Genomic DNA, 25,104 nt, shown 5'->3' on the forward strand with positions numbered 1-25,104 from the left:
AGATTTCATTCATTAGATACTTTCTTGAAAAAATCACCCTCTCAAATCAATAGGAACATTTTCAAGAGATTTTTTCTCTAGTACCAAAACTACTTTGTGTGAAAAGCTGGTGTTTTCTTATCGGAAAACTTCATTTATTAGATACTTTCCTGAACATATCATCTCTCCAAATGGATCCAAAAGAAACCTTTCATCAAGTAACAAATTCATTTATTAAGAAACCGCTCATTATTCTTTCCACTGAAGGAGTGAAGAAGAACATTTTGTGTATATTCATTCCTCAATTAATTCACCTAACAATTTATTTGTTTTAATTCAATTGATTCATGCATTTGTTGAACACATTAAAAACGATTTTTCCCAAAATTTGTTCTATTTTAAATGACACTTGATTTAAAATGTTACATGAATAAAATTGTTATTTGAATAAAAAAGACTAATGAAATAACTTGAAGCCGTTATTGATTCCGAAGAAAAATATCATTTCAGATTATTGGAAAATGGAACGCCAATTTACTATATATTATGCTGAAAAATAATAAATATACATATAGTTCAACTCAGCAATGAACAAACATTTTTATTCAACAGTCAATGGAATGTATTATTCGAGTAAATTCAACAAACGTTTCAATTCCGCATATAATTTTGACCTTTGAATAAAATGTTAGTTATTTATATGACTGTTGAATTATAAAGAAACTTCAAATTCACTTTCTGAAAGTAAGTTTGGGAATAAAATTTTAATGAATATATTTGAATGACTGTCAAAATTTTTCCATGAAACATTGTTGGTAATAAAAATACACTTTCGTTTGTCTGAAAATATAACAAATTAACTTTCCATACTAAATATTTTTCTATGAATAATTAAGATTGTTATATTTCAATTTTATTGAAAGTTTTGAATATTTCCAACATTCACTTTAATGCATTCAATTTGAAATTTGGTTACATTTGGTCAGTCGGTAGCCAAGCGGTTCGGCGTGGGTGCTTTGTTCACTCACTCGAATTGACTGCCGTGTTGGTCGGTGGTTCAAGCCCTAGTCTGAACAATCGATCTTCACTTACTATCGTCCAACCCGTGTTAGGAATCACACGTTAAAAGGTAAGACCTCGTTAATCCTTAGCTCGCACAAGTTTCGACTTCTGAGGGTTGTCGTTCGTAGGGGTGCGATAGCTGGTTGACGGAAAAACATATTTTAAACAGAACAGACAGATTTTTTTTAAACTCGTGTGCAAAACATTCTCAAGAAGGTATCATTTTATTTCATCAATCTTTTTAAAAAGCTAATTTCTGAGAAATAATTGAATTTTTTCATGATTTAAAAAGTTTGTTGTATTTTAAAGATACATTTAAAACGATTGTTGATAACTTCAATTCGGCACTGGTATCGAGCGGATTTATCAAAAACTTCAAGTGTTACATATGGCAACATGCTAGTTCATTTATAGTACAACAAAACGCCGTTCAACCGTGGTGCCAAATAAAACTCATCAACAATCAATTTAATTTATGTATCACTGAAATTCAACAAACAAAATAATTCAGCTCATTTCAAAGGAATATTATTAATTGGTATTTTGTAAAAATTTATTGTTTTGACTGTTGCATTAAGGTGATAGATGAATTAAATTGATTGTTGATAATTTTTATTCGTCGCTGCGGTCGAACGGATTATTACCGTACTATGGCCAACGCCATACATATATGCAGTAATGTAGTTACACAAAAATACACGCGACGTCAGCGTCGAATAAAAATTATCAACAATCAATTTAATTCATGTATTACTGAAATTCAACAAACAAAATAATGCAGCGCATTTTAAAGGAATATTAATAAAAAGTAAAACGGCGTGGCACGCCATTTTACTTACTATTTTTTTTGCTAGTGTCGTTTCAGTTTGAATACACTCAGTTTTACTTATATAACCTCAAACTTGTTGAAATTTGGTACTATAAAATCCAGTAACTAGTCCACAAATTATATAGTTCTACTTCATTTCGAAATTTCGAAAGACTACTTTATATTTCAAGTTTATTCAAATCAAACGTATTAACGCATGAATGAATCTCATTCCAATTTCAGAGAGGAACTGAAATACCTCACTCCAGTGTACTACCTCAAATGTTTTATGCTCATCGTATCTTCTCTCGCATCGAATCTGGCATTTTATCTCCTTCTGATGACTTACATTTGGACTGGACACCTGGCAAACGCAGAGATAATTTCTTTTATTCAAGCTAACTTTCAAAGTCTGAGGTCCTACATTATTGTTTCTATTCCGTACGGTCTTGCCCAAGGCTCTGAAGTGATAGCATCACTGAAGAGGTTGAACGAATTTTTAAATGCAGAAGAAACAGATGAAAAGGAAATCACTGGAGGTACTCCAGAAGTGTATCTGAATCATGTTTCCGTGAAAATCAACGGTGCTACAATCCTCGAAGATGTCTCTATGGCAGTTGAAAATGGGTTGTTTCTAGTCACGGGTAGCGTTGGTTGTGGTAAAACATCATTGCTGAAGAGTATCCTGCGGGAAAATGCTGTTGAAAGTGGCGAAATGTACGTGAGAGGGACTATATCATATGCTCCACAAGATCCTTGGCTTTTTCCTTCAACAATCAAGCAGAACATCCTCTTTGGACAAGAATATAACGAAGCACGATACAGGGAAGTTCTGAGAGTCTGCGCACTGAGAAGAGATCTAGCCAGTTTTGAAAATGGCGACCAAACGATCGTGGGTGATAACGGTGTCAATTTGAGTAAAGGACAACAGTCCAGAATCAGCCTGGCAAGGGCTATTTACAGAAACAGCGACATCTATTTACTTGATGACTGTCTTGCAGCTCTTGATAACCGTGTGAATCTATTCGTTTTCAAAAACTGTATCATGGAGTTTTTGAAAGATAAGATTGTCATTTTAGTAACAAATAACGTCAATCACATCAAGCTCGTTAATGGATCCAATACCCTTTTCATGGAAAATGGCAGAACTTTGTCTCTAGAAGAGCAGAAGGCATCTCTGGATAAGAGAATAACCTACTATATTGACGATGTTGACTCTGAACATTTCCAGTATAGTTTTGCTGAAATTGAGGAACCAGACTACGATGAGGTAGATGAGAATACGATGTTAATGGGAGAAAAATCTACGAATATCTACTTTGAAGGTAAAATATCCGGAAAAGTCAGTTTCAGTGTATACTTGAAATACTATAGGAAAGCTGGTGGATTACTGGTTTTGGCTGCTACTTTGGGAGTTTTCATTTTGAGTCAAATTACTACTTCTTACTCTGAAAAGTTGCTGAGTTACTGGTGAGTGTGACATTTTCTTTTCATTCATGTAATTCCACAATAATAGCTAATACTCACCAATAATATTACTGGTATTATTCAATGTGTACATGTATATAATAATAATAATAATAATAATAAGTATTCTACATTATTTCAAATGAATTTTATAGCAAAATTTCATACCCATATTCAGTTTACTATCGTAAGTGTACCATGAGGTACACGCGAATATATTGAAATTTTTGTATTTGCTATGGTATTTTTTATTGTTTGTTTGAAAGTGATTGTCAATGTTCCATGATGCATTTCATTAGTTCGGTCTTCCATTGTCTTGAAAAATGACTTGAAATCTCTGAGAGAACTGATAAAAAAAAGAATTGGAAAAGAATAGCTAAAAATAACAATTATAATAAGCAAAAAAACCCTGAAATTAAATAACACTGACATAAAACACACGTAAAATAGAACAATTAGACAAAAATGAAAAATCAATAGATTCCTAGCCAAGTTACTTCACGACGTTTCGATTGTTAGTGTCCACAATCATCTTCAAGTGATGACTGGACTAATTCCTCCGAAAGATGACTATATTTGGGTCATTCGAGTACTTTTACTTATCTCCGCTTTCTTTTTTCCGCGTCACCGGTTTGACGGGAGATGACCGTTTGGCGGGAGTTGGACAGTTTTTGCTTGATTATGGGTTTCCATATGTTGCCTATCTCTACGCTTGCTTGGCTGAATACATTGTTGGACTACAAGTATGCGGCTTCTTTGAATTTCCTCCTGAACCAATGTTCCCCCTTGTGTATGTTCTCAGCTTGGGTGCGATGTTATGTTGATAGGTCCAAACATGCTCTGCTATTCCTGATTTGCTAGCTATTTCTACGTGTATTTTATTTCACTGTTATTTCATTTCAGAGTATTTTTGCTTAATATAATTGTTATTTTCAACATTTTTTTTTAATTCTTTTTTTTATTAGTTTTATCAGGGATTTCAAATCATTTTATAAAATATCAGATAATGGAAGTTCAACCTGATGAACGTATTTTCCATTATTGAAGTCAGTTTGTTTCCTGAATCATAATTCTGGATTTTTTCATTCAAATTCCTCAATGAATTCATTTTGTACGAAACAAATAAGTTTCGAATTGAACTTTATGGGAAAACATATCTTTCAGATTTTTTTTTATTTTGCTTCAAAATCAACCTTTTAAGCAACTCTTATCGAAACAAAAATTTTAGAATCGTTCCTCGTAGTTATATAGTCATATATCATATTCGTGTCATCATCCCATCGCTTCAGAAATTTTTATTCTGCTTCATATTTCAGGGTTAAAACTGAGCCAAAGATATCGTCACTAATACAGTCTAATTCAACGAATTCTTCAGATTACTTTCAAACAGTCGAACAGCGCCAGGATTATTTGAAGTTGTATTGTTTTTCCATCATAGGAATGTCAGTTCTTACGTTCCTCAGATTTTATATAATCATAAAATCTTCTTTAAAAGCCTCAAAGAACCTCCACAAAACCATGACTCACTCTGTTGTTAACTCAGTCATGACTTTTTTTGACAACCATTATTTAGGAAATATCATCAATCGATTTTCAAAGGACCTGAATACTACAGACGAAATGCTCCCAGTGAACATATATGAGGTCCTCAGGGTAAGTTTGAGTGATAATTGGTAAAAGACTTCTCGAAGTAGAATAATAAGTTCTAGAAAGAATTGATGGAAGTGATTTATTTAGGAAGAGATAGTCACGTATCAGTATCGAAAAAAGGAAAATGTTGGAAAAACTTAAAATTATTTTTTTTCAGTATGAACGCATTTTGAAGAAGAATCTGTCTTTTGTCTATATAGCTTTGACATACGTTCTGTTTTGATCGACTATTGGACTTTTCTAAGGATATTTTGTCCTTTGATGATTTTTGATAGGGCGCTCTGTTCCGAAGATACGGAGCGAAAAAAATTTCGACAATAACAATTTTGGTAATTTTAAAATTATTAACGTAGCCGAAATTGAAGTATAGCGTACCACACTGGAACTACCAAGTAATGATAAATCTAACAATTCCGTTGGTACCTATCAACAACATTCCGATCACTACAAACGGCTGCAGACATTCAATTTGCTGGCTTTAACGCAATCAGAAACGATCCTGGTGTTTTTGAAAGAGTTCGGGAGTCGATGAGGAGCAGATTGGATTTTCGCATCCAAACGGGGGTAGTCATTTTCAACAGTTTTTGTAGATTAAGAAACGTCACATTTAATTTTTGGTAATGAATTGTTATTGTCGAAATTATTTTTCGCTTCGTATCTTCGAAACAAAACGCCCTATCAAAAATCATCAAAGGGCAAAATATCCTAAGAATAGTCCAAGGTATAGTCCCTTACATTTTTGCCGCGTGTTCAATGAACACCCTGTATATCTTTCCAGGAGGGTTGGTACAACTGATCTGAACTTTCCAATCTCATCGGTCCTGCACATGGATTTAGTAATAGTGACACAACTTCTTTCACCATCGAATCATAGAATATCAAATTAGGATTTCCAATCGAAACAAATATACCTTCCAAAGTCAATATAGATCAACACACAGCTACGGAGCTAGGAACGTTTAAAGTTCATTTCTTTAAATAAAATATTTCACAATAAACACACAACATACTGAAAAAAAAATTAATGCAGTCAGATGTGAAATAGGAATGAGAAATAGGAAAAAATTGCAAACTATGGAATTCCAATAATTAAGTTTTTTTTTTTTCAATCGATATTTAGATTTTCTAATGGAATAGTGCTTTTTTGTTTTCTCTATAATTAAATTATATATAATGATTCCATCATGATATATCGACTTTCTTTCAAATTCTGTTAGTATTTTAATTTTTTATAGTAATTTGGTTTGTCTTGTAGCATAATTGTGAATACGTCCAATTCGAATAAAATTCAAGTTTGATTTTTTGTATTATTTTCAACAGAACAGAATGAATGAAACAGCTGATTTTGAGGGTATAGAGTTAATTCAAGTCCAATAAATAGTTTGGTTTATATAAGTTCAATTTTGGTTCTCAATATGGTAATTTGAAAATGCTTCCAACTATTTTGTTTTGTAAGGTTTTTCAGACGTTTCATTATAGATCTACTTGCTAGTGCAAATGTGAATAGATGAGACTGAAATATAAATATTTTAAAAAAATCGTATAGGTATGAAGCTTCTAATTTTGTGAAATAATTCAATAAAAAAAGATATTTCATTTCTATTTTTTTTCAATATGTTTATTCCATGACAATTGTTCATCAATGTATGTACCTGAAAATTTTGTTGTTACTGTATATTTAATAGAATTGTGATCAAACATAATCGAATTATATGAAGTCTTATTGAAATATTCAAATATGAGCATTTATTAAAATTAAGCGTCAATATTGAACCTAATGAGAATGTGACCCAAATCATTCTCCATATTATTTTAAATTTTTTCGTAACTCTCTGAGGAATGTTCACGTAATTGAAGTATCATCAGCAAATAATTTGATTATACCATTCAATTTCAAGTCGGAAAGAAAATTGATGAAAATAAGAAAAAAAAACAAAGCCAAGAATGGATCCTTGAGGTACAGCACGAGTTATATTTTGAAGAAAGCTTTTTTGATTACCTATATAAACATATTCTCGTCTATTATATGAATAGTTTTGAAATCACTTGAGAAAATTACCTCTGATTCCAAAATTGAGTGATTTTTCAACAATGTGTTATGAATGAAGGTAGAATCTTTCCCATCTTGTTATATTTTATTGAATGTTTCATTTTTTTCAGCACTCACTTGGTTTGATAGGAGTTATTATTCTCATTGCTTCTGTGGATATGATGTTATTATTACCTTCAGCACTGCTTTTGGTTAAAATGTATTACATGAGAAGAATTTACATAAATATTGGAAGAAACATGAAAAGACTCGACTCAGCAAGTGAGTACATTTATTATTCTGGAGGTCAGAGGTTTCAGCAAAACTATAGATTTTGAAATAGCTTGAATTGAATGAACATTGAGTGGTTTCAAATCTCAAAAAAATTTGATTTAATTTCATCATGAAACCTTTAAAACTATATTTGAAATTTTTTCTACAAGAAGTCGACTAATTCTCATGAAGCAAACTGTTGGAAAATGTTCAAAAAGATTTCAATGTATGTTTCAGGGGGGCTTTTTATCTAGTTTGTGTCTGAAAGTTACTTCTTTGCATAATCTACACATCTCCTTTCAAAATTGATTACTTCCTTTCTTTGGAAGATAACTACAATTTGTTTGTATCAAGGTGGAGCAGTAGGAAGCCAAAAACTTTCGTTCCCAAAAATTAGTCATGCCTAAAAGAATATAACCCTTTCAATTTAATCAAGATTCTATTTGGCTGGGATTCAATCAAATAGGTGAATGAGTGTCATTACGATGTCATCGATGACATAGCTATATCAAACTTATTCCGTGACATGAAAAATCGTAATTTATGAATGAATTGTATGTTTCTTCGTATAATGTTATCCAGATTCGTACTGAAGAGCCCGAGGCAAGTGTCTTACGGCGAAACATCGATGTCTACCAGTGAGGATGACACTGTAAGTGAAATTTTTACCTTTCATTCAGTATACAGCGTGTCTCACTTCTCATGAAAACACCCCCGTATCTCCCATAATATTCGAGGTAAAACAATGAAACTTTCAGAACTAATGGAAATGCTCAAAATGCACCACCATCTGAATGGGGTTGGCCAAAGTGATATACACTGTCCGCCACTCGCGATGGAACACCCCAGTTTTACGGTAAAACATATTAGGGCCAAAATAGGCTCAACATTCCTTCAGATTCGTGATCAAGATTACCAACTTACTACGACTACACTTTTTCCTGAAAAAATTTCAGTCCTGAAATATCCGAATTTGTCTCACTTCTTATGGAATCACCCCCGTATCTTCCGTAATATTCGAGGTGGAACGATGAAACTCTCAGGACTGATGGAAATGCTCAAAATGTACCTACCACCTGAATGGGGTTGACCAAAGTGATATACAATGTCCGCCACTCACGATGGAACACCCCATTTTTAGGTAAAACATATTACGGCGCAAAATAGTTCGCTTCCAATACCTGAACCCCTTCATTCTATCTGTATGAAAGATACAGATGCTGTGAGATGCTATCATCCATTTTGAGCCTATCTGAGGAAAATGTCACAGCACCACATTCTCAGATTATCGAGATAGTGTGAAGCAGTGTATGAAAAATTATCGATGGCGGCATCTATTATAACTGAAGAAGATTATTCATAAAACTAATTCTGATTGCTGAACATCCAACTTCTATCCCAACCAGAAGTGAGAGCTCTTGATTGATGAGAAAAAACTGCAAAAAATGGAAAAAATCTATATTCGAAAGTTCACATCTCGAAAACTGTACAATTCTGAACTTTGGCTGTGGACACTTTCAATCAGTACATCAAGAACTACAACATATCAAAATTTCGGCAAAATTCTAGGCAAGGCATTTCTCATAAGAAATGTGCGGGGTCCTTTATCAAAATATTGAGGAAACATTTTACCATCTGAAACAAAATTAATCTTCATACTCATTGCAACACCGAAACAACTGTTAAATTTTTAAAGAAAAAATCGCATTCGGTGAACAGGTAGAATTTAGATTATTTTACCTACTTGCTGAATTGTTGTCTGAAATCATTTGAAGGGATTGAATTACATCAGTTTCATTGAATCATGCGGTGCTCTGAAATCACCATGGAAAACAGTTGCTCATTGATATTTACTGTCAACTTGACAATATTGTTGAAAGATCTTGTTGTATTAAACCCCAGACCAGTTTTCATTGCATTTGTTGTTTCTACTATTGTTGTTTTTTGAATTAACGTTGTTTCTGTTGTTTCTGCCGTGTTTTTGTTCCCATTGTGTTTATTGTTCCTGTATTTGTGTTGGATATTGTTCCTGTGTTCCAGTTGGTTTCTGTTCGTAAATCCCTGTTCATATTTTAATATTTCTGAAGTTCCCATTTTAACTGATATCAGCTCATTTTGATTGACAAAGTTCAACATGGCACGTCTGTCACTTCAAGCAAAAATTGAAATTGTTTTAATTGTTGGTGAAGGGATGAGGTCTTATCGTGAAGCGGCCGCTGAATTTAATAAAAGACACCCGCTAGAGGTAGCTGTACACCCTGGAACTGTACATAAAATATATAATCTATTCGTGAGCACCGGCCAAGTAACAAAGGACAGAAAAATTGTAAAACATCATATTGATGATGATACGATATTGGCAGCTCATCAAGCTGATCCTAGAATTAGTTTGAGAAACTTATCGCTTCAACTCAATATGAGCCGCAGTAAAATATGGAGGTGTTTAAAGAGGCATAAAATGCATGCGTTCAAAACCAAATTTTTACATACTTTGCACGAAGGAGATGAAATCCGCCGTATGGAGTATTTTTTATGGATGCAGGGAAATTATCTCAATGACAGGATTTTTTTAGGTATATCTTATACAGTGATGAGGCTACCTTTACCACGAATGGTGTTGTATCTTCCCAGAACATGAGGTTTTGGGCTGAACAAAATCCAAATTGGGTGGTGAATTGTACAGACCAAATATCTCAGAAAGTTAATGTGTGGTGTGGTTTCCTGAACGAAAATATTATCGGGCCATTTTTTGTCGATCAAAATTTGAACGGACGACTATTCGTTGATTTTCTCGAAAATGCATTTTCCGATGTGTTGGAAGAACTTCCTTTGGATGTGAGACACAGCATGATTTTTCAGTTAGATGGTTCATCAGTTCACAATAGTAGCATGACAAGGGTTTGGTTGAATAGGAATCTACCTATGAAATGGATAGGACCCAATAGCCCTCTCGTAGTATGGCCACCACGATCCCCAGATTCAACCCCACTGGATTTTTATTTATGGGGAAACTTGAAAAATGAAGTTTATAAGGATAGGCCAACAAATAAGAAAGATCTCCGTGCAAGAATTATACAAGCGTGTAGAGAAATCACACCTAGAGAACTGAGAAGAGTTGGAGAAAATAATAGAAGGCGCATAGAAAAATAATTTCGATTGGAGGGAAATTTCATAGAAGGCACGAAAATATAAAATTGTCAACAGTTAAATCATTTGAAATTGATTGTTTTGTTTTTTAATTGAAAATGTGATTTTAAAAGTAGTACTTCGAAAGAATTTTGAACTACATAACATTTTTCGCCACAAAATATCCTTGTTTTTTTTTAAATAATGGGAAAATGAGAATATGAACTAACATTAACTATCCTAAAACCTCACTGATTACATGTTTCCGTTCCTCTTACAAAATTACTATTTTCTCTCTTATTGAGAAGAAATAACTTTCCTGACAACAAAATGAAAAATAAATTATTTTTGTGAAAACAAAAGTCAAGTTTCTCTCAAACAATTTCGTTCATGTTTTGATGTCAAAACCAGAAAAAAATCTACTTCAATTATTACGGAAGATACGGGGGTGTTTCCATAAGAAGTGAGACAAATTCGGATTTTTCAGGACTGACATTTTTTCAGGAAAAAAGTGTATTCGTAGTAAGTTGGTAGTCCTGATCACGAATCTGAAGGAATTTTGAGCCTATTTTGCCCCCTAATATGTTTTACCGTAAAAATGGGGTGTTCCATCGCGAATGGCAGACAGCGTATATCACTTTGGCCAACCCCATTCAGGTGGTAGGTGCATTTTGAGGATTTCCATCAGTCCAGAGAGTTTCATCGTTCCTTCTCGAATATTTCGGAAGATACGGGGGTGTTTCCATGAGAAGTGAGACACACTGTATTGTGTAGGAATCCTTTGAATGATATCTGATTCAATTTCATAACGAGTATTTGGAATACAAACTGAGTTTCGAATGAATTTTTCATTCGTGAAATTCAATGTAAGATTCCCACATTTTTTTGTATCAAGGTGGAATAGTAAAAAGCCAAAAACCTCCTTTCCCAAAAATTAGTCACTCCTAAAGATATAACCCTTCGAATTTAGCGAAATAAATCTTCTAAAATATATGCAAGTTTAAAAATATATTTTTAGAGCCTATTAGATTAGAAGCTAACAGTTGACTTTTGATTAACTATAAAATTAATCATCTGCGGAAAAATGAGATAGTTCCACCATGATTTCGGATTATTGATGCAGATTGAAACTGCATCAATAATCCGAAAAATTGAAACTGATACATTTGCGAAACATTTAAAACAATTATTTTTTTCCAGCCAGAAGTCCGATGATAGGATATTTGAATGCATCTCTAGAGGGATTGACAATAGCAAAGGCACATGAGACAAGATCTCTCCTCATTGAAGAATTCGATAGACACCAAGATGTATACACATCAGCTTATTACATGTTGATATGTGCCACCAGGGCATTTGCATTCATGATTGATTTTGTTGCCTCTGGTTTCCTAGCAGCGGTGATAGTGAAAATAATTTTCAATGCAGGTAAAATTTCAGATCAGCTCAACAGTTACCTGATTGAGTGGTAATGAATTTGTTTTTATTCAATACGAAAGCAGAAGGAGTGAAAAAATGAAATGCAAATTGAAAGACATTTCATTATGGCACCTGAAAGTTTGAAAATCAATCATCAATAACTATTTGTCAGAGATTATATCATGGTTATTTTATCTTGAATTGAAATTAGCAACAAACTAGATCTGTTTTAAAAATCTGTTTTTCCGTTAACCAGCTGTCGCACCCCTACGAACGACAACCCTCAGAAGTCGAAACTTGTGCGAGCCAAGGATTAACGAGGTCTTACCTTTTAATGTGTGATTCCTAACACGTTAATATATAATAATATTATAATATACAGGGTATTCCATATTCGATGGTCTATTATACGTATCTACAGAAACAAATAAATTAGAAACATGGTATTTTTAATATTTAATATCGCATGAATTAACTCATACACCGAATTCAAATTCTGGCAACATTAGGATAAGGTGGGGTGGTTGTTATTTCAGAACGAAACTCAAATATCATTTTATACAGAGTGTCTGAAGAATACGTCTCAATTTGTTTCTTTGAAAAACGACCATAATTGATTTTTTTCAAATGGAATACCATGTATATTTTTCAATGTTCGAATTTAACCAACCAATGTTAACTACTTTGATCAACTATATTCTATACCTATCTCTGACCGTTTATGAGATAATAACTATTTCCAAAAAAATTTGCACTTATGCAAGCATAAAATTTCCAGTAAAATTAAAAATCAAGTGCACACATTCTCAAAATTTCAGCTTTGCTGAAATGATGTTGGTCTCGAGCTTTTGGAATTTAGTCCTTTAGATTGAAAACTGACGACTGAGATTATTTTCCCAAGAAATACTTTTGAATATTATTAAATCAGTCTGAAAAATTCAATACATATGGTGAATCTTTTTCTATTTCCAATAATCTATTCAAATATCAAAAGAGTTTTAATTTAAACATTAATTGTCAATTTCGCAACTTAATTCCGTCAAAGATAATATTGTATCATGATCTAAGTTTGCTTTGAAAGACGAAAGAATGGATTTGACGATAACTTGTTTAATTAGTTCGACTATCATATTGAATAGTGAAGATGGATAATAATAATTATTCGAACTCTGAAAATCCCAAATTCGTTTTATATTCATTTATTTTATGTGAGGAAATATTCAATCGCCGAAATAATCACTTCAGGGCTTCAGGAGTTTTTTGTATGCTCACGGATGATACAGTTTCTATTTGCATTTATGAAGAAAAGTTGAATTCCGAAAAATATTTAGATAGTCTGAGATCGACTATGAGTGATTTTCTAGACAATTTGCCCCTGAACTCTGGGAAAACATCTAAGAAAAAGATTTTTTTTTTGTTTAGTTTGAGATTATCTACGTTGTAATCCCCCAACACAAAATATTTGAGTTCCTTGGAAAAAAGAGATATTATTATTATTTTTTTAACAAAGTTTCCGCTGATCAGGCCCCATCCCTCAAAGCCCTGATACATTCGGAAGGCGCTCTAGCATTATGGATCAACGACCATTGGGTCATTGGGTCCGAGAGTCACATGCCTCAAGCAGGTGCAGTCAGTCAAGGTCCTCTTTTCACCAAGAACTCAGATAATCAAAACAACCATCTTGACAGAGTGATCTGGATAGGGTTCGAAGAGGAAATCTCGATGTTTCATTTGTTTTTTCTCCTCTTTTCGGACGATATTCATCCCTCCAGGAGTTGGAAACTCCACGTCAAATATCGTCTTTCTCTGGTGGTCGAGAAGGACTACATCTGACTTATTAGCTTGTATGAACCTGAGGATGGTAAATGAATAGTTTCAATAAATTTGACATTTGTCGTTAACCACAAATAATTCAATATCCCACATAGCGTAGGGCAATACTGGTGTCTCATCTATGTTGTGAGAGTGCCGTAAAGGGTAATGGAGCACTCTCAGGACCGCGTTATGTCGATGGCTATAGGCCAAAACCGCATATACTAGACATTCAACTTATGTCAGGAACCTCTATACCTTAGTTTCCCGCGATTGCGGGAAACTGAGGTGTTGAAGACACCATCCTGGCAGGCCATGATGAACCCTACAGTTTCCGAATTCAGCCCACTCGACCTGAGAAAAGCGAAAGTCGGGCGCTTCGATAAGCCAAGGTCTTTAATGTTGTTGAAGAAGACCCCATGCAGGGGCTCATCCTTGTGTTGCAGCAAAAGTAAGGTATTCTCTACTCCAAACGACTAGAGTGAGACTGGAACGGCAAGCATATTTGTTGCAGTAACTTTGTTCTTTCTCTACAGATCCAATGACCAGAGTCGGAGTTTGTGCGGATACTTGCCGCGGAGAGAGTTCTCCACTGCTGTTACCTCTTGTGAGTTGCTTTGTCCCACCAAACGAGAAAAGTAAGAGTGTAACGACAAACATATTTGTTGCAGCAACTTTGTTCTTCCCTCACAGATCCAATGACAGATCTGTCTTAGTTTGTGCTGATACTTGCCGCGGAGAGAGTTCTCCACTGCTGTTACCTCTTGTGAGTGACTTTGTTCCACCCCGAGGTAAGTGTAAGAGACGTATACGAGCTGCACATCCTCTCCGTAGTACCCGCATCGTCACCTTTCCAGATGGACCATTGCACATTTGTCAATCTCGAATTCCATACCGATAGCATGTGTGTACTCTCCCACTTGATCTGATCTCCATCAGGACTGATGGAGATCCTCCTCTCCAAAGTAGAAAGTTTATGATCATCCACATAAAAAAAATGATTGACCTTGTGCCTCAGGCTTTCGGGGGTGCCACAGTTATACCCTTGAGTTTTTCTGAGCGCAATGGATAATAGCAATAGTGAGATGCAGACTCGAATGGGACTGAGGGAATCGCCCTGAAATACACACCTTTTGAAAGTAACACACTCTATTGTCATTATTATCCTCATCATCATTATTACTGATTGTTGATTCTTTATAGATTCAGAAGCAGGGGACGTTGGAATGGTCCTGGGACTCATAATGACCGTCTCTGGTACTCTGCAATGGGCTTTCAGACGTTATTCGGAGTTAGAAAGTAATATGACAGCAGTCGAAAGGATACTAGAGTACACCGACATCAAAACAGAAAACAAACAGGTGGGACAGATAAAGGAAAACTGGCCCAACAACGGAATTGTCGAGTATCGAAACGTCTCTCTAACATATGGTTCGAAGAAACAGAGAGTATTGAAGGATATAAGTTTTTCTTTGGCTCCTAGAGAGAAGATTGGAGTTGTCGGTAGGACAGGAGCTGAAAAAACATCTTTATATCAACTCTGTTCAGACTTTATGACATCGAGGGAAACATACTGATCGATGAAGTGGATACTAAAACAATTTCCATCGATTATTTGAGGTCAAAATATTGCTATTATTCCACAAGATCCCGTATTATTTACAGGTGAGAAAATATAGTGCTAGTATGTTCGAAATGTTCGTTGGAAGATGAAGGATTTGACTTTTTACTGTTACATATTTATACAAAAGAAAGTATGAAGATGGAGAAGTTGAAATTCAAAACCGTTCTCACTCAAAAAATTTATCTCTCCTCAAAAATATATTCCTTTCAATGATATATTTTGTTTGAAATTGACTACTATAGTGAGGCTCTCAGAATCACCAGAAATCTGAGGCTCCCAGATTCCTGGTGATTCTAAGATTCTTAGAAAAAAGCAGTAATGTACTAGGTTTGCTTCTTTCTTGAATTTGAAATATTTCCATAGTGCCTCATGTGCATGAAATAAAGTAATTGATGATGTTTGCCTCCACATTCTGAATAATTCAAACCTCTAAAATCTGTGGAATACTGATAAGCTTTTGAAAAAAACTGAAATGGACATCAGAAACAATGATATTCAACAACAATACTCTAGAAAATAAATCGGCGTCCTAATGAAGCGAATTACTTATTCAGTGAGTGATCTGTCGAATCAATTGGCAAAAGTGAGACTTATTGGATTCTGGAACCAGTATAGAAGATTGTTTAATTTGGTTTTACGAGCAATAGCTGGTGAGAGTCTGACAAATGTTTTCGGGGGTGAATCTGTTTAAAAAATCTGTTTTTCCGTTAACCAACTGTCGCACCCCTACGAACGACAACCCTCGTAAGTAGAAACTTATGCGAGCCAAGGATTAACGAAGTCTTACCTTTCAACGTGTGATTTCTAACACGGGTTGGACGATAGCAAGTGAAGATCGATCGTTCAGACTAGGGCTTGAACCACCGACCAACACGGCAATCAATTCGAGTGAGTGAACAAAGCACCGCCGAACCGCTTGGCTACCAACCGACCATATTGTGAGATATTGTGAATATTGTGAGATATTCCGTAGTTATCAAACTTTTTTTCATTGACAATCAAAATAATTGATTCGATTTGTCTAAATTTTTCTACTCAATGATCACCAAGTCCATGATTGACACAGTGTGTATCATACAAGGACTGAAGATAACAAAAAATCACATTTTTCACAACGATTCGTACTCTATGTATGTGAGTGCCTACCTATCATGAAAGTGCTCCTTGATGAGTTTTTTTTTGGGGATTTACCAAATTTTTTTGACATACGAGGGAGATCTGAAAAGTTCCCGACCTCAACATGAAGATAGCATCACTCGTAAGTGAAAGCCAGTAAATATAGTTGTTCATCTGTTGAGAGTTACTCATCAAAGTTTCGTTCATTTTGGACGCGCAGTTGTATTGTAATAGTCGTTTGTGTGCGTTGATGTGAGTGAAAATATCCATGAAAATGGACAAAATTGAATGTCAAGCTGTCATCGAATATTTGATTTTGAAAACAATGCGTCTACGCAAATCAAAGGTGAGTTGTATTCTGTGTATGGGGACTTCATTTACCATAGTGAAATTTTGGGCAGCTGAATTTAAACGTGGCCGTAAGAACTTGGGAGACGATGAACGTTCGGCACACTGGAAAAGTTTGCGGTGTGTGCCGCGTTTGCTCACGTTAGACCAGAAACGTGTTCCGGCTGGGAAAGTGATGGCGACTGTTTTTTGGGTTAGTCATAGAGTTATTTTCATCGATTATCTTCGAAAAGGAAAAACAATTACAGGAGCTTTTTTTTTGTACCTTGGGAGCTGTCTGACTTGTCCATTCAGTCCAAGTCTCCAGAAAACACTGCAGCCGCTTGGGCTTAATGCGTTTATTCTCCCATTTTCTCATGACACCCATTTCATAAGTCTCGTTCTCTGTACTAGTTTGTACAGGTTCCGTGTTGGATGTTTCGTCATATTCTTCTGGGCGTAGTTTTGTACGTCCATATATAGCCTGCCTCCTGTGATTCAGTGCCTCACATTCGCATAAGATGTGTAGAACTGTTTCTATCCCTTCGTTGCATAATCTGCAGCTGAGGTCTACGTTGTACAGACCCATTTTATTCAGGTGTCCTTCAAGCGGACAATGACCGGTTAGTAACCTTGTAATTATTCTGAGCCGATCTCTATTATATTGATTTGAATTAAAGAAGCATAAAAAACTGGACAAAATTTTTGTATCTTTATTAGATCGGAAACTTTTCATCTCACCCTTGTATGTTCATAACGACTGCATGGAAAATGCATTTCACGTATCACGGAAATATCTAGAGATATCTATTTTTTTTCCAGCTCCATCATTCTGTGATTCACAAGTTGCCCTTCGGCTACTGGTTTAATTCAGTCAGTCTTCATCTCATTCAATGAAGTTTTGATCTGTTGATTTCTTTCTCTATTTTTATTAGTCAGCTGAGTAGTCTACGGTAGTTTATTCTCATATTGTGACTTGTGGTGGATTTATGAGTCAGAAACTGCATTGGAAGATTCAACATGCTATACCTGATGATGTTTTCACCTTGATGTTTTTATAATAACCACTTTCCTAGTGCTTTTTTTTTATTCCCATTCTACTGGTTTCTTATTCACATTCCTTGATTTGTCTGCTGTCGAAACCTAAGCATATTCCAGAGGAACATAGAAAGATTTATGTAATATTTTTAGGTTAATTTTACTAGTTCGGACTTCCGGTGTCTAATGTGATTACTAATCTATGAAAAAACAAATAAAATTAGAATAAGTAGTTCAAATATCGTGAAATAAAAATACAATAAAATAAATAAAGTAATCGAAATGACAGATGAAAATGATCACAGAGTAAAAAATAAATGGAATAGAATAACAAATGAAAATCAGCAAAAAAATAGATACTGAAAAGGATTTCAAACCAAGTTACTTCATGACGTCCGATTGTAAGTATCCACAAACGTTTTCGGATGATGACTTTTTCTATGAGAGATGACTATTTACAGGTCATTTAATAGCTTTCATCTATCCCCTCTTCCGTCTCTTCGCTTAACCGGTTCAGAGGTAGTTGACCGTTTTTCAGCTTGATTACAGGTTTCCATATGTTGTGTATCTCTACTCTAGCTTGGCTGAATGCGTCGTTGGACAATATATATGCAGCTTCTTTCAACTTCTTTTCAAACCAGTGTTTTTACCTGTGGATGATCCCAGCTTGGGACCACTTGCTGTTATGTTGATGAGTTCAAACATGCTCCGCTATTCTCGATTTGCTAGTTTATCCTCGCAACGTGTTTCTGTTGTGCTTGGCAATGCGAATTTCCAAGGGACTCTCTGCTTCATCGATATAGGATTTGTTGCACTCACAGGGTAACCGATAAATACATTTCTTGGAATCGCAGTCCGGGTTCGGTGGCCTGGTTTTCATGAGGCTATTACTGATGGTGTTTCTGAAACAAGTTCAGATATTGTACTTCTTCTTTTTCTTTCCGGCAATCCTCTGACGTGGAGTAGTGGAGGTTGTGACGGCTTCTCTTTCTAGCGAGGCTTTTGCTGCCTTCTAGCCAAAGTATGTTCCACCATCACTTTCGAGTAACCATTCCGTTGAAGATCTTTTCTGATGATGCCTAGTTCCTTCTCGAAAGCTTTCTTCATATTACAGAGTCCGAAAGCATAATCCATCAGAGACTTGATGATTCCTCTTTCAGGAGATTGATAGAGGTTGGATTCGTGATTCAGATACTGTTCCGTGTGAGTAAGTTTTCGTTATACAGATATTTCCCACTTACTGTTGGTCCTCTTCACCAATACGTCTAAGAATGACAATTCGCTGTGGTCTTCCTCCTCCATTGTGGAGGCGATGAATGTTTTGTGCTCGGCAATAACGAGAAAACACACAACAATCAGCAAATCAGGAGTAACAGAGCATGTTTGGACTCATCAACATAACATCAAGTAGTCAAAAGCTGAGATCATTTCTAGAGAGAAACACTGGTTCGAGAAAAAGTTCAAAGAAGCTGCATATATGTTGTCCAACGACGCATGCAGCCAAGCTGGCGTAGAGATACGCAACATATAGAAACCTATAATGAAGCGGACAAACAGTCAACCCCCGCTAAACTAGTGAAGCGGAGAGAGAGAAAAAATGATGAGTGAAAGCTCTCGAATGATCTTTAGTCATCGCTCAGAGAAATAGTCCAGTTATCACTTGTAGACGATTGTGGATACTCACAATTGAAACGTCGTGAAGTAACTTGGTTTGAAATCTTTTTTATTCTTTAATTTTTTTTTTCGCTCATTTGCATTCGTTATTTTTTTATTTTCACACTGTGGTCATTTTCATCTCCTACCTTGATTATTTCTTCCATTTCAATATATTTCGTTTTCTCGTTTTATTACGTAATATAATTGTTATTTTAGCTATTTATTTAATTTTTTTTGTTCGTTCCTAGATTTCGAATAATATTAGAATAATATCAAACAATGAAAGTTCGATCTGGTGATACTCACCATGAAACATTTTTAACTACTTTCAAACATTTTCAGGTAACATTCGCTCAAACATTGACCCAGCTGCAAGGTTCTCCGACGAAGATATATGGAAAGCAATAGAAAAGGCAAATCTGAAGCATATTTTCCCAAGTCTGGAGGAAGTTATAACAGAAAATGGATCAAACTACAGTTCTGGCCAAAAACAACTGATATGCCTTGCTAGAGCGTTAGTCAGCAATAAAAAAATTATCGTGATGGACGAAGCTACGGCCAGTATGGATCCAGAGACTTGCAGGTTGCTTCAAAAAATCATAAAAAGTAGTTTTGATCATTGTACTGTGCTAACGATTGCGCACAGGTTGAATACGGTCATGGATTCTGACAGGGTGAGTATTAGATTTCTTCTAAGATTATCAGAAATAGACCACTGAAGTCGGTTAGAAACGCAAGGAAAAAATCATTGTTAACAACATAAAAATAATCATAGCAGATGAAAAATATTGTGTTCATCATTGAAAACATTTATTAAGGTCGACTAAAAGTACGGAGGATATAATGATACGATTGTATGAATATGTCTGATATTATTTGCATAGTCGATCTGAATGTGGATGTTTACAATCCTAATAATTATTCAAGCAAGTATTTAGAAAATTTTATGACCGATCACGATATATCGCAAATCATAAACTCACCAACAAGAGAGTGTGAGAAAAGTTCGACACTGATAGATTCAATAATGATTACACAAATTATGGAGTCATAGTTTGTGATATATCGGACCACGATGCGGTTTTTGCAGATCTTGGTATTTCAAAGCCGTAACCTGTCATGAAATACTGTAGAATCTTTAAAAATGTTGATATGAATGAGGTTTGCTCCGAACTAAAGAAAATGAATTCACATAGAATATACTATACTAAAAATATAGAAGAAAAATTGAAAATACTCAATGAATCTTTCCTAACAGTAATTAATCGTCATGCCTCAATGTGGTTAGTGAAATTAACAAAAGCACATTCTCCATGAGTGAACGATAATCTCAGAGAATTAATGAACCTCAGAGACAAAGCCAAAGCAGAGTAAATCAGAGGATAATTTTTGACATTATAAAAATTTCCGAAACATTACCAACACTTTTATAAATTATGAAAAAAAAGTTTATTCCAACCGTGTTTGTGCCAATAAAGACCAGAAGCAACTATGGAAAAGCTGAGAAACCTGAATGTTACAAGCAGAAAACCTTACGTTGCAATCCCAGAAAATTTGAATGACGCCAATAAGATCAACTCCCATTTTGTAAACAGTGTTCTAGTTGGTTTAGAGCGGGTTGTGGTGTAGGGGTGTCTGAAGAAGATGGTCTGTGCTTTGGTGGGGTTCATTTTGATACGTCACTTGTTGCACCAACTAGCAAAGTGTGTTTGTAGGGTGCGGGTGTTTGCCATGGAGGAGTGTCACATCCTGTCGTCTGTGTATTGTAGATTTTCTGGGTAGTCGAAACATCGTGTACATACATTGAGAATAGGGAAGTAGTTAGGACAGAGTCATGGAAGACTGAAGATTTGGGTGTTGAGGGGGAAGAAAAGAATGTACCGAGTTTGATGCGGATTCATCAGTTGGAAAGATGAGAGGCGATTCTTCTGATGGAGTGAAATAGGAGGTGTATTTGTATAAGCTTCCAGATTAGGCGTCAATTCGAATAAACCAAACTGAAATATATACATTTGAGATATCTCAACGGAATGAAATGTCTAACCCTAGAAGATATTACTAAAATTGCTCCAATATTATTTCTCAACATCTAAATTTGAGTATTCCAACAATGTATAGTCCTTAAAATTTTGTATTTTGACAATATTAGACGATTTTGTTTGTTGCAGATACTGGTTGTTGACCAAGGGGAAATTGTTGAATTCGATACACCTACTGCTCTCTTAGCTGACAAAAACAGTCATTTCTATAAAATGGCAAAACAGCCTGGACTTATGGATGCATGAAAAACTCGGCTGAATCTAACAAAATGACAATTGGTTATGAGGTTTATTTTGAAAGAAAAATGGTGGATTGTTATTATCTTATACTTTGTCAATTACTTTCATCGCTTCTAAATATTCTGAACAATACAACTGCTGATTTTCACTCACTGTTTCTTATTTGGAGAAAAAGTAAACTTCAATTCCTTCAAGGTTATAGATATGTATGATATTTGGGATTTGGTTCTACATGAAACAACCCTACTTCTCCTCTGACACCATAAGGTCCTCTTTGTATGTTTTGAGAACCCAAATGAATGGAATATTCAACATAAAATAACAATATAGAAAGTATCCCAAAAGATGATGAATAATGTCGTTTATTAGTGAATCAGTTCATTATAATCGTTCACTATGGAAATTAGAAAATTTCTAATTTGAATCTATAGTAAATCAATTGCACTCAGGATGCAAGCTTTTAAATTTAGATATGAAAAATTGGAAGAAATTCACAACGAATTTAATGAAACCCACTCTGTAGATACAATATCTCGCTCTTCAAGACTATACTACTGTCATGGGTAAAGAAGGGGAAAATAATATTCGAATTGAAATTGTTGAAGAATATCACTTCATGAAAACAATTTTTCATGATCCCTTTTCATAAATCTCTACTTCATCTAATGGAAATATGACTCAAAGTAATGTATAGCTGCCACGATTTAACGTTTCCCATTTCAATGGAGACTTGAAAGCTTAGCCTACGTTCTGGGACCTCTGTACAAGTATCATACATAGTTGAAACTTCCTTTCTGAAGTTGAAAAGTTTCATAGCCTACGTTCTGGGACCTCTATACAAGTATCATACATAGTTGAAACTTCCTTTCTGAAGTTGAGAAGTTTCGTAGCCTACGTTCTGGGACCTCTATACAAGTATCATACATAGTTGAAACTCCCTTTCTGAAGTTGAAAAGTTTCATAGCCTACGTTCTGGGACCTCTATACAAGTATCATACATAGTTGAAACTCCCTTTATGAAGTTGAAAAGTTTTAGTACCTGATCTTGAGCTTGTCGGGAGAACCCTCTTGTTGGCAAAAAATCTTCAGTTAACTAATGATATTCATAATAAATCTTCATATACTCAGAAGAACGTTATCAGAACAAACGTTTACTTGCATGAGAACAGATCAATAATGCTCCAAAAATAACCATTCGAAAAATATTTTGGATGTTTTTTGTGATAATCTGACTGCTCTAAAAATCTTGGGCTCCCAATTTAATTGTTGTTTCTGATGTAGGGGAGTCCTTATAATAATTTTCAAGCCATTGCTTCACTTGAACGGTATTTTTTCCCATCAAAAAGTAGTGTGAAATTAAAACACGAAATCGTTTTTGATCATTCGTTTTGAAAATGACGAAAGTAGTGTCACTCTCAGTTTAATAACTCACTAATTCACGAGTAGAAATCATGAAATTTTAACAGCTTACCAGAAATAGTGAAGTCTCCAGAATTGTTTCCTTTGAGAGTCCAAGACTCATATCATACATATTTTCTCAATAGCATCCATCCAAATGAACATTTTTTTCAGAAGGTTAACAACAACATTTTCATTTAAAAAAAAATGAGATTCAAATTGCCAAAAGCTTCAGTGAAATCGTCGAGTGGTATAATCTGTTCATAAATGAGAGAGACTATATATATATATATATATATATATATATATATATATATATATATATATATATATATATATATATATGAAAATATATATATATATATATATATATATATATATATATATATATATGAAAATATATATATATATATATATATATATATATATATATATATATATATATATATATATGTATATAAATATATATATATATATCCAGTAGTAATCAAGACGTTCCCCAACAAATAGGTATTCAGTTGGAGGGAATTGAAAAAACTTTTTTTTAAGGCAGTATAAATAGATATTCCTTTGAATTATACTGTCAACAGGCATATTGCACCCATTAATGAGACCGACTTGGCTTTTCAGCCGGATTATTCGTGATATTCTTCAGTTTACTTCGAGAGCGCGTTGAATAAATAGCTAGACAACATGGAAGCTGGTTGTTCGGGAAACGTGAAGTGTCCGAAATTGTCACCATTAAATATGAATGAGAAAACAATTGCAAGCTAGAAAGAGCATATCAACAGAAAAATCAGAGATTGTAGAATGCAGAAGAAACTATTCGAGAGAAATAAAGAAAGCCAGAGCACTAGGTAAATCAGTTTTTTATTTGGATGAAACATGGGTCAATGAGGGTCATACCGTCTCGAAGGTTTGGCAAGATCAGAACATCAAAAGTGAAAGGCAAGCCTTTATGGAAGGTTGGTCCATTGGTTTGAAAATTCCAGTTGGAAAAGGTCGTCGTCTCATCATCACTCACATGGGCAGCAGTGAAGGATTCGTGAAAGATGGATTGATGGTGTTTGAATCGAAGAAAAATGGGAAATATCATTAAGAAATGGATGCCACAGTATTCGAAGAATGGTTTAAAACATACTCGTGAAACTTCCGCAGGGATCCATAATAGTAATGGATAACGCAAGTCAACACAGTAGACGAGTCGAGAAGCTGCCGACGTCGTGTTGGAAGAAAGCAGATATTACTAAGTGGTTACAAAGCTATTCCTTTTAAATCAACCATGTTAAAAGCGAAGTTCCTCAACTTGGCTAAACGTCATAGGTCAAAATTCGTCAGGTATGTCACCGATGAGGTGGCGAAGACTAAAGGAATGTCGGTTCTTCGGTTGCTGCCTTATCACTGTGAATTGAATCCAATAGAGTTGGTTTGGGCTCAAGTCGAAGTATTCATCGCAAGGAATAATAAGACCTTCAAGCTGTGTGAAGTGAAGAAATACCTATACAGTGCCCTGGAAACAATCGACTAAAATGCTTGGGAAAAATGTGAAATCTGGAAGATGTGGGATCTGGATGGTCGCATAGACTCATTATCAGAAAAATTATTCCAGTTTTCATCAATCCTAATGAAACGGATTCATCCAGTGAAAAATATCTCAACGAATCCCTGTAGACTTTTTCAAATTAAAATTATCACAATGCATCATTCGAAGTGAGTGATCCCATTAAATATATAAAATTGTTTCTGAATCAACTATAAAATCCAATAAGGAATATGAATCTTCATTTTCAAACCAACAAGAATATATAAAGTGTATCTCTCAGTGCAGCCAAACTTTTCTTCTTCCTGAAAATGTCAAATTCGAAGCCGAAACGTCGAACAACGCAAAATTTTGAACGCGGTTCAACTCGAAATCAGATGTTCGAATTTGTATCCGCGGAAATCTATTCTATTTGTATACTTATCTGGTCATGTTTCGAATACTTTATCCATCTTCATTATCAAACCGACGATCAATTTAATATTCATCGAATCAAATTTA

At 34.8% G+C, this 25,104-nt stretch overlaps 1 protein-coding gene across 1 annotated transcript in view; it reads left to right on the forward strand.

The window, feature by feature from the left end:
- LOC111512693 (probable multidrug resistance-associated protein lethal(2)03659) overlaps positions 1-21,813 on the forward strand; it is a 37,132-nt gene extending 15,319 nt beyond the window's left edge. The window contains 9 exon segments of the mRNA XM_074174986.1: positions 2,093-3,319; positions 4,633-4,969; positions 7,127-7,277; positions 11,595-11,822; positions 14,829-15,152; positions 15,155-15,246; positions 15,248-15,290; positions 19,729-20,060; positions 21,555-21,813. Coding sequence (XP_074031087.1) covers positions 2,093-3,319; positions 4,633-4,969; positions 7,127-7,277; positions 11,595-11,822; positions 14,829-15,152; positions 15,155-15,246; positions 15,248-15,290; positions 19,729-20,060; positions 21,555-21,671 — 2,851 coding nt within the window. The 3' untranslated portion in view covers positions 21,672-21,813.
- The last annotated feature ends 3,291 nt before the right edge of the window (positions 21,814-25,104 follow it).

This window comes from Leptinotarsa decemlineata, unplaced genomic scaffold, assembly GCF_025532065.1.
Source record: "Leptinotarsa decemlineata unplaced genomic scaffold, Ldec_3_MD MMD2_tig00000882_RagTag_RagTag, whole genome shotgun sequence".
In the NCBI taxonomy this organism is placed as follows: domain Eukaryota; kingdom Metazoa; phylum Arthropoda; class Insecta; order Coleoptera; family Chrysomelidae; genus Leptinotarsa; species Leptinotarsa decemlineata.